Source organism: Acromyrmex echinatior, chromosome 6, assembly GCF_024713525.1.
Source record: "Acromyrmex echinatior isolate Ae372 chromosome 6, ASM2471352v2, whole genome shotgun sequence".
In the NCBI taxonomy this organism is placed as follows: domain Eukaryota; kingdom Metazoa; phylum Arthropoda; class Insecta; order Hymenoptera; family Formicidae; genus Acromyrmex; species Acromyrmex echinatior.
In genome coordinates this window covers 6,495,490-6,506,544 of record NC_141857.1, presented here as the reverse complement: position 1 = coordinate 6,506,544, position 11,055 = coordinate 6,495,490, and the positions used below count along the sequence as shown (strand labels likewise).

Here is an 11,055-nt window from a genome sequence, read left to right as displayed (position 1 = left end):
GTTTGCAAAAAACACGTGTTTTATACATACAAAATTACAATTTTCAGTCTCAGTGTATTTTTAGACGACTCGATCGAATGCTTTATAACAGAAATAACCTTGAAAATAATTTTGTCTTTAAAATGAATTATTTATAATCTACCTTATATTTATAATCAACCAGTTTTTGAATGGACTATAAAAAGTAGTGATGTTTTCGAATTTCCAAGAAACTTTAATTTACCCGTTTCATGAGCAACGGATATATCAAAATTATATACAATCTGTATAAAATTATGTATAATCTGTAACATTCCCGCCTCTCTTTCCGTACAAAGCTTGTTACTTTTTTAGCTGTATGGCACAGTTTAGTTTTCTCTTTTTTCTCTTCACATCGGAGAGGGGAAAAAAAAGGTGAATTGTTCAATAAAAAAAACGAACATCTGGTTTATATGTAGTAGTAACTTTTATGTAATCGTACGAAGTAAAAGTTTTTTCCTGAAGAATAAGAATGCAGTAAACTCATTTGAATATGACTTCTTTATGTAAATTCTTAGAAAATATGAGAAAACTAGATAAAGATTGCTATTTAAGACAAATCCGTTAAGAGTTCTATTGTGTTAAATGATTTCAGGATCGGCAAAAATTCTTTTTTTATCTTTATGTTCGAGATTGAAACACAGATAAAAGAGCGAGATAAAATATCTAATATTATTACAATGATATGATATTATATAGATATTATTTGTTAGAGATTCTGAATAAGTTTCGATTAGAAATCTTAAAATTCGTTACGATAATATAATCGTAACGATGTACGTGTACGTTACGTATATATCTAGAATCGCAATGTCATCAGTGACTCAGGATCTTGAGAATCTATTTATTATAGCAAAATATTGCATACAGAGATTACTTCAAAGAAATGTAATGCACGAGACATGCAGTGATGAGCGCAAATACAAAATACTGGCGATCGCCGCATTCGCCGTGTTAAGTAACTCAGGCATGCGACAAAAAGTTGTCTGGTTGCAACTTGTTCGACTAGTTCGTTGAGTAGTTCGTTGACTGGTGGATCACGTTGCTTGGATTTTACGCCGTAAGTAATTTGCGAATAAATCACCGACTCCTTCGGATCGTCGTCATTTCTTGTCGTCCGATAATACGTGAGTGCATAATGAAAAAAAAATCGATGCATCAACGGGATACATAATTGCATGACGTGACAAATAAATTCAACTTCTTTCCCCTTCATGACCATTGACCTCGTCCATCAAGGAAGGATTGAATCGTTCCAGTCAAGCAAGCTAAGGAGTTCCGTATTTTTTTCTTTATTTTACTTTGTTGCAATTTTGAAGAAGAGAGCAATCGGGAACGAATTCTTGAACATACGGTATTTTTTTGTGTTTATCAGATTCGCAACGACATTTTTATGTTTATGTGCAACTCGTATTAAAATTTCACGCGTAGACGAGATGCAGATTACTAAAGCCATCTATTGCAAAAATAATGGATTTTTTTTTACTACACCTAATATAATATAATGTGTAACAAGAATTATGTTACATGATTCTAATTGGAATTAGATTACAATATTGATTGCATCTCAATTAATTTTCCATATTTCAAACAACCCACACAGCACAGAAAGATTGCAGAAACAATGCAGAATGATTTCACTAAAACATTGTAATATTGCATGGTGCGAAACGCTTGCTGAATCATTGTTACAAAATTCCAACAATGTTAAGATGTTCGCTTTTTGTTATATTGCAACAAAACGGTCCAGCAATATAATGTATGCAATGTAATGTATTTGGATAAATTTTTTACGAAAACTCCTTCTATACATATATCTAACTTTTAATTTTTCTACAAATCGCATTTCTAATGCTTTTCAAAAGCAATTTTTTATCATAAAATCATAAAATATTCCAGTAAATATAATATTAATTCTGAAGGAGGAATTTATTCGTAAGGATAAAGTATGTGTCTCGAACAAATTACAAATATTATCCACATTAATATAATAATACAGTCGCTTGGTAAGTTAATCATGGATTAAGTTAATCGCAGTGAATCTTTTTAATTCGGAACCACTCCGAATCAATTGAAATCGATTAAAAAATGATGGTATGAAATTTAAATAATTTCAATAAAGTTTTGGCGCTGATTTATTCTTGCATTTACATCAAGCATAAATATCATCGATCACATGATTAATATTTCGATAAATTGTTTTCAGCAGCTTAATTATTTATCGTCTTATCCGATAAGTAATTATTGAAATATTGATTATATCCAAACTCGATATTATACAATCTTTTGATTTCATATTTAAAATAAATATAAAACAGCTAATAAAATGGCCGTCAAATAATAGATCAATAAATTTTTTATTTAAATATAAAATGAATTATATTAATGATTATATCATAAAAACGACTTAAACTAAAAGACTACTACATAAATATTGTAAAAACTTATATTTTTACATTATTATTATTGTAACAATTAAAGAATTACACTTTTGCAATGTTTGTGCAATGAATATTACAAGCATATTACTAACATTTTGCAGGCATATTGTTAATTTACATTTCTGTAATATCTCTGCAATATTACATTGCAATCTGTAATATTACAACATTGCAGTAATATTACTTTAATCTTCTGTGCTATATGGGAAGAGACGCTTCAAGAATTTGTATTTCTGCAAATACTTTTTATATTAGCATTATATAATACTAACATATAGAATTACATTTAATTACGATTAATAATAAATATTAATGTGATTGCTATGTTCGATACTTTATTCATATTAGTACATGGATAGAATTTTCTTTTAAAATTTACTCTGAAAATATGGTAGTTGTGGTAGAATACAATATTTTAAAGATTTTTACCGTGCACTTTAGTAAAATTGATCAAACTTATTTTATACTTTATTGTAATCTTATTAATAAATGAGAGAAATTTATGTTAAAATTCTCTGAAATACAATGTCGTTCCACGACTGTTATATTTTCTCGGTAAAAAATTTTTCATATATAATATTTCATATATAATTATACATGTTTATGAATGTTTATGCGTGGTTATATATGTTTATATTTATACATATTCATGCATGAAAAACCTTTTACCGGGTTCAGTAATTCTAAGAAAAAATTCTCTCCTCTGTAGTAATATAATGTGAGTGTAAACGTACATTAAAAGTTACTAACTGCTCATCAATTATGTATATTATACTACATAGGTCATAATACATTGCTCGTTTGTAAAATACGTTTGAAATAAAACGAGTTTTTTCAATTCGTTGACCAATCGCATTATACGCGTAGAATTGCTTTATTGTTCCATAAAAACTGCATTTACGTACAACGCGATTAATCAATCTAATCTCAGCTTGTTTTTTTTCTTAACTTTTTGAACGTCGCATATAAGCTTTATCAAATAAAAATTTTAATGGAATTTAAACGTATCACATATCATTCGTTTTTAAATAGATCTTCCCAACAAACGAAAATGGATTGAAATGGAATTTTAAGAAAATAGGCCATTAAAAGAAAAATTTTTATTCAATTAGATTAAAAAACTACATTTCCTATTCAGAATTTGGAATTTTGAATTTTAGTATTCACAATGTATAGAAATAATCGATATTTTAGATTCAACTGGAAAAATTACATTTCCTATTCAGAATTTTAAATTAAGCAGTATATTATTATATAAAATGCATTCAAGATTGAAAAGGAATAGATATTTGTTTCATGCAATTCCTATAAATGAATAAAAATGCATGATCAGGATTGAAAAGGATTCATTTTAAAAGGATTCATTTACGAATCCATATTTCTGAAAATCTGAATCCATTTTAATCCATTTCAATCCATTCTCGTTTGCTGAGTTGTTTTGATTATTATTTATGAAAGATGCAAGACTAAAATCGTCTGAATATTTTGTTTTCTATCGTTTCAAAATATGTGATATTTACGATAAAAATGTCCACAGCTCGCATTCGTACTTTGCTTTCTGAAAGATACAAATTTCGTGAACTTTTGTTTAACCGCGTAAAAAATTATCGCAAATAAGAAGGATGTTCTTTTGAAATACAGTATACACGTATACACCATTCAGCGTATTTCACGTGCTCTTTTCATCTCTTCCATTTTTATGCGTCATTTAAAAATCCATATTTGACGGTCTAATATAATTCAGGCTTCAGGGATAAAAATCTGACACGTTTTTGTCTACAATTTTTTGCGATGTGTACTTCGTATTATAATATAATTTATTATATGTGCATTCTTTAATCATTTCGTTATGTTTTTCATATTAAATTATATCGCGCATAGAACTGTCTTCTAACGAGAGCGGATTTTGCTCGTCATGAGCGCAGATGCGGAAGTGCGCGCGCGTTCACGCACCCCCGGAGAGAAAAATAAGAAGATCCGGTCATACGGGTGCGTGAACGACACGTGTAACGTGTGTCCATACATATATATATATATATATATATTATTGCAGTTCGCGTCTCGCGGCGACGTGTTCGAAAAGCGATTCCGTCTGATTCCGTTCTGACGTGTCAGACATATTCGTTTCGATCCAAACGAACTTTCGAACGAGGATTAAAGGTGGGAGTCAATAAACAAAGAAACACGTCGGAGATTTGATAAGGATTGATACCGAAATTCGTCGTATTGTAATAGATAAATTCGATAAACGCCTTGCTCTGTGCAGTTTATCGCCGTCAGACAGTGTCATACGAGTTTTTGGATTGTCGAAACTTGAATTTTATGCGAGTTTTTGTGATAATTATATACAGTGTATGATAAATACATCTGAATTATTCATTAAGAACGCATACATCTTTATAAATATTTGTACGTGCGTGTATATGCGTGAATATAATGATGTCCGTTATTTTGGCAATTCAAGGCGTATAACGTTCAGCAGACACAGCAGTTGAGTAAATGCTCATTATTATTGGTACATTCTTCTAGATCTATCATGGATCTAAAGGAATTTAATGGAACTCTATTCCAATCGTCAGGCAATAATTATAATGAACGTCACTAAACTATAGTGTCCGTTGAACGCTCCATCAGTCAACCAGTCGATCTCACTCACTGTCAGTTGTCACTCGCGAGTTAGCGGCAGTAATCGTGATTACTTCATTCAAATAATATTTGAGAGAATTACTTGTCAACAGTCTGAATGCAAATCAGTTAGCTAAGTGAAATTTAATATCTTTCGAAACGATAAAAGAGAGAGAAGAGAGGTGAAAGTTAAAAGATAAAATAATTATATGAGATATAATTGACAAACCAATCCTAAGGGATCATTGATTACATACAGTCAGCAGAATCACTAAACTATTAAACTCATTCAGTGGTATCTGACTGAGTGGAATTTATAAAGAGAATCAATTGGTAAATATTAATCGCAAATTAGTAATTATAATATTGTTTGTAAACAAATCTTGAAATTTCACGAATCTGATTTTTAATTATGTATATAAACAAAGAATTCTATTACAGAAGTAATTAATATTTAATTTCTTATATTTTCTTATTATAGGTATATGAAAAAGACAGAAGATCCTTTATCACAATGATAATTAGAGCTTTATGCAATACCTTTTCGGGAAGACAGATTGGCTTGTGCATGCAGTCACAGTTATTAAAACGAAACCCATACTTGGTAATGTATTCTCTCATTTGCAATTGTAATGATAATATCACTTAGATACAATTGTATTAATCATGTACCTCTTTTGTTATCACATTTACCTGTTTTTTAAGGGTCTTGGACAATTGACACGAACGATATCTTCGCATCATGTCTCAAAGAATATTGAATTTCTTACACAAAATAATCGTATTATCTCATCTAAAAACATTGCTCAGACTCTAAATGTAACAAACAATCGTCCTTTGTTAGTGATTCTCACTTGGCTATTATCAGAACGACGACATGTTATGAAGTTTGTTAATTTGTATATGGAACAAGGTTTTGATGTGGTGGTAGTATCTCTTACGCCTTGGCAACTTATGTGGCCTGCGAAAGGTTCTAGAGTAAGTGTACATGATAGAATATACGTTGAATCTATTTTCTGTAATTTGTAGACCCCTATTCTGTAACTCTTGACAATGTCATTATATGCACAGATTTTATACACGATAAAGATTATGTAACAAATGTTTTAGTTATGCACATATTTTATATATGATAAAGAAACGCAACAGCGTTTTAAATGCCCTAATAAAAAATTTTGTATGAACATGTACAAATATATATAAAACAAACATGTATGTGTACAAATATGTATAAAATAAACATGAACACGCGCACAAATATTCACACATGTATAATTATATGTGAAATGTGTTTATACATGTTCATACATTCTTTTTTCTTTTGTAAAATTTCTTTTTAGTAATAGAAATAATAATAGTAATGTGAAAACATTAACAGTAACAATAAATACAAATTCTAAATAACGCATAAAGAGTATAAAATGCCGAGTTATAAATTATAAGAAAAATTTTTCAAATGTTCACAACAAGTAATCTTTGCTGAGTTAAATCTTCAAAGAGAAGGAAGTAAAGATTACTTGTTGTGAACATTTGAAAAATTTTTCTTACAATTTATAACTTGGCATTTTATACTCTTTATTATTCTGCGACATTATATTATATGCGTTATTCAGAATTTGATAATTTCTTTAATAATACTGTATCATGTAATTTCGTAATACTGAAGATAACCTAATTTAAGATCGAAACGTTTATTTTTTTCCGATCACATAATTAAAATATAACAAATTTTCGCTACAAACATGTAGTGAAAGTATTAAAGATTAAGTATATGATGTTAAAAATAATTGAAAATGTAATTTTCGCACTATTTATTTTAGACAAAATCAAGTTTGAAGAAATATAAAAAAATTATTTATGTATAATTCTATTTAAAAATTATGTATAATTATGTATGAGCAATTTTTTTTACATTTTTTCAAACTTGTTTTTTTTCTAAAATAAACAATGCGAAAATTATCCCTTTAATTATTTTTTATGTTTTCATATTACTATTATTATTTCTATTACACTAAAAAGTAATTTTAGAAAAGAAAAAAGGATGTATGAACATATATGGACATATTTCATATATAATTATATACGTTTATGAATATTTATGCCTGTTTATGTATATTTATACATATTTATACATATTTATACATATTCATGTATGGAACAGTTTTTACCGAGTGATTTAGTCCATTTACAATTTTCATTCAATTACAATTTTCAATTTGTTTACAGCTAGTGGCAGCCGATTTGTTAACTTTCTTAAAGCAAAACGAAAGTTACCAACAAATTCTGTTACATGGGTTTTCAGTGGGCGGTTACATGTGGGGTGAAGCTTTGGATTTGATACAAAGCAACAATGACAAGTACAATACTGTTACTGATAGAATTGTTGGACAGGTGTGGGACAGCATAGCTGATATTAGTCAAATCACAATTGGTTTCCCTCGTGCGGTATTTCCGAAAAACATGATGCTGCAATCTATGTTACGAAAATACGTAGAGTAAGTAACAGAGAATAGAATTGATAAAATAATTATCTTTGAGTAATGTCAACTTACTTTCTTTCTTACTTTCAGATATCACATGAAGACATTCCACCAGCAAGCGACACAGTATTATATTCGATCCAGTCAGGTATTTCATGCTGCTAACGTACTACGTGTACCAGCATTATTATTTGTAAGCAAAACTGATCCTGTTGGAGCTGTAACCAGCAATTTATCTTTGCGCGACACCTGGGATTCTTTAGGAATAAAGGTACGATTCGCGTGTCACTAGCTCGTGATAGAATGTAAAAATATATACTACATTTGTATTACAGACATACATGAAGATATTCGAAGAGTCGCCGCACGTTTCCCACTTCTATACGTATCCTAAAGAATACGTTGCCGAACTCTACGCATTTTTACAAAAATTAAACTTAATACAAAACGAAGAAAAGATTAGAGCACGTCTCTAAGTATCTAAGTATAAAGTAAAAGTGCGCTATTCTTTCACATGTTGTATGTTTTTATATGAAGTTGCCTTTTCGATTACATTCTATTTCGTACACTTAACACTTGCCACATACATAATATGCATACATAGACAATAGACAATTTTGTATATATTTAAACTTATAAAGTATTTATATAAAATTTTACGAGCAATTGACATCAAGTTTGGCAAAAAATATATTTTTAAAAACATTGTGTCGATAAAAAAATCTTAGTTCATATTTTTATACAATTGATCTCTGAAATAATTATGCATATAGAGATACAAACGTCCATTTTTATCATTTAAATACAAATTGTAACATCTTGAGTACAATACGATAAAAAGATGACGATAAATAAAAAGATAAATAATACTATTTATCATTGTATCACAAATTATATATAGTTTAATTATTTGTTGTAAATTGGTGTGTTTCGTATATTAGCTGGTTTTATAAAAGATGCCTCAACAATTGTCTTTTTCTCTTCTTCCTACGTTTTTCTCTCTCCTCTTCGAAGATATCTACCTCATCCGGTAGTTGGCTTCCATCCAATTCTTCTAAGATTAACTTCTTTTGCTTATTGATCATTTTCTTTTCATAAAAGTCAGTCTCGTCCAATTTGATTTCTGCTGTTCGTTTTGCCACTGATACTTGCGTCAAGATTGTAATGATTTTCTTGTCTAGCATCAATTAAAAGATAATCAGATGCAATTTTTAATTACTTAAAAAAAAATAAAGCGTAAAACAGGATATGTACTCACCGTCTATCTTATACTCCGTTAACTTAATGCCTATGACATTTTCAATTGCGTGCAACAACTTTATGTCGTTTGGAGTTATCAAGCTTATCGACATACCGTTTTTACCTGCGCGAGCTGTTCTACCGACTCTATGAATATATTCTTTTGGTACATTCGGTATTACATGATTAATGATTAATTGTACTGTGGGGATATCCAAACCTCTCGCCGCAACATCAGTAGCAATTAATATCTGTACGTGATTTGACTTGAATTTATTTAGCGCTGCTAAACGTTCCTTTTGCTTTATCATTGCATGAAGAGCCACGTTCGTAAATCCAACATTATTCAACATCATGGATAATAACTGACAGTATCTAAATATAACAAAATAATGATATTAGTAATTATTTAAGTCTAAATATATAATTAATTTTATATTATGTGACGAAAACAATTATTTACTTGCAAGTGTCCGTAAATATCATGATAGAACCATTCTCGTTCGTGGTACGAAACGTCTTAATTACTTCTACCAGATATGAATCGAGCACATCCTTAGGACACAATACGTAGCGTTGATCTAATTCCTTCACAGTGGCAATACCAAAGTCATCTTCCTCTTGCCATGTAAAAACCTGAATAAAAAGTTTCATTTCGGTAAATTGAATGTAATATAATACATAAAGGAGGGAAAACCTATAATGATGTAAGTCTTTTAATTATGATAAAAATGAAAATACAAAATAAAAAACTCTTCACACACATTATTAAAAATTATAAAAAAATTTTTTAAGTGACTTATATCACTGTAGTTTTCACTCTTTCATACAGTTGCAGTATTGAAATATACCTCAGCAGAAGCTATTTGCTTTACTTTATCCAGAGTATCTGTCATAGTAGCGCTGAAAAATAATACTTGTTTCTGTTTGGGCAATGCGGCAAATATTGTCTTCAATTGTCCATCGAAATGGCCACCAAGCAATCTATCGGCTTCATCCAATACTAAAAATTTGATTTTTTGCAAGGAGAATGTATCGCAGCTATCCAAATGATCTGCCAATCGACCTGGTGTAGCTACAACTATATGTGGCCGTTTTGACAATTCTAATCCTTGTACCATCATATCCATGCCACCAACAATTACACATTTTTTCAGATTGATAGCCTTGCCAATTGCGGTGAATTGATCAGCGATCTAAAATAATCTCAATAATGAGATTTATTATAATTAAATGCAAGCATGGTTTATCTTGGTGAAATCATTCTCTATTATTTCGAAACATTTAAACTTATTATATTATAGGATAATCCAAAATATTCCATAAATATATAACAATTATATGTATATATATATATATATATGAGATTTATATTACAATGACATAATGAAGTAAAATTTTTCACCTGAAAAGCTAGTTCCCTCGTTGGTGTTAACACAAGAGCAAATATGCCATACGGATCCTCGCACAATTTTTGCAAAATAGGCAGGACAAATGCCAAAGTTTTGCCACTACCAGTTTTGGCACAACCTATGCAATCTTCACCCATCAGTATTCGAGGAATGCAATTTTGCTGAATGGGAGTTGGTTTTTTTAAGCCTAAAATAAATAATAGCTGTCAAATATCAAAAAGCAATTTGGCAAAAGTTTAGCATTGAATGCCATTAAATACTGGAAATTTTATATATCATCGAGTATTATTTTAGGTTTTTAGTAAATGATTTTTATGGAAAATTCCTTACCCATAGATTCGCATTGCGCAAGGAGCCAAGAATTCAGTTTTAAATCTGAAAAATGTTTAATTTCTTTGCTCATGTTGGAAACGTTCATGGTGAAAACGGTGGAAACTAGAAACGTCACAATTAACGCATATCAATTGTTAAACTTTCAATTCGTTGGAAATGTAGAAACTATGGAAACGTTGTCACAATTAACGCATATCAATTGTTAATTTAAACTTTCAACTCAAAATTTATTCTGCATGATTCTACTCAATCCACGTGCATTGACGAGGATAATAATAGGTCTGCTATTTGTATTCTTTGTGAACAGACCTAAAGGGGTGCAAGCAATACGGACATGTGTACATAAGATCTGTTTTTTATTAATGCACTTTCTAAACTAGTACACACAGTGCAATAAGTTGAAGTGAAACAAATGTATATTTTCAATTTATTGCACCGATTCAGAGTGCAGCAATATAAAAACAAACCTATAATAGGTCTGTTCTTTTTAGCTGAACTTTTGCATCA

General features: G+C 29.7%; 2 protein-coding genes across 6 annotated transcripts; one reads left to right on the top strand and one right to left on the bottom strand.

Moving 5' to 3' along the window:
• The first annotated feature begins 902 nt into the window (after positions 1-902).
• Positions 903-8,532, top strand: l(2)k09913 (transmembrane protein 53-like lethal (2) k09913). 5 transcript variants are annotated; one of them, XM_087407090.1, is made up of 6 exons: positions 903-1,078; positions 5,566-5,688; positions 5,790-6,062; positions 7,311-7,579; positions 7,655-7,835; positions 7,900-8,532. In XM_087407090.1, the coding sequence occupies exons 2-6, from the start codon at positions 5,599-5,601 to the stop codon at positions 8,038-8,040; spliced, it is 954 nt and encodes a 317-aa protein (XP_087263216.1). In that variant the 5' UTR covers positions 903-1,078; positions 5,566-5,598; the 3' UTR covers positions 8,041-8,532. The 5 variants fall into 5 exon arrangements, with proteins under 5 accessions (XP_087263216.1, XP_087263217.1, XP_011067605.1 ...); XM_087407091.1 differs by having other exon boundaries at positions 904-1,078; positions 5,953-6,062; XM_011069303.2 differs by lacking the exon at positions 903-1,078 and adding an exon at positions 4,388-5,417 and having other exon boundaries at positions 5,895-6,062.
• Dbp45A (putative ATP-dependent RNA helicase Dbp45A) lies at positions 8,070-10,918 on the bottom strand. The gene is made up of 6 exons (XM_011069301.2): positions 10,546-10,918; positions 10,209-10,402; positions 9,655-9,999; positions 9,267-9,439; positions 8,823-9,178; positions 8,070-8,741 (listed from the first exon to the last, which is right to left on the bottom strand). Exons 1-6 carry the CDS (start codon positions 10,631-10,633, stop codon positions 8,512-8,514), a joined length of 1,386 nt encoding a protein of 461 aa, XP_011067603.1. The 5' UTR covers positions 10,634-10,918; the 3' UTR covers positions 8,070-8,511.
• Between the last annotated feature and the right edge of the window lie 137 nt (positions 10,919-11,055).

Excerpts from the sequence above, each read along its gene's own strand:
- Dbp45A (XM_011069301.2), bottom strand. The coding sequence starts at position 10,633 with ATGAACGTTTCCAACATGAGCAAAGAAATTAAACATTTTTCAGATTTA. Across the intron at positions 10,000-10,208 it reads CGAGGGAACTAGCTTTTCAG|ATCGCTGATCAATTCACCGC; the intron begins GTGAAAAATTTT and ends AGATTATTTTAG. Across the intron at positions 9,179-9,266 it reads ATATTTACGGACACTTGCAA|ATACTGTCAGTTATTATCCA; the intron begins GTAAATAATTGT and ends TGTTATATTTAG.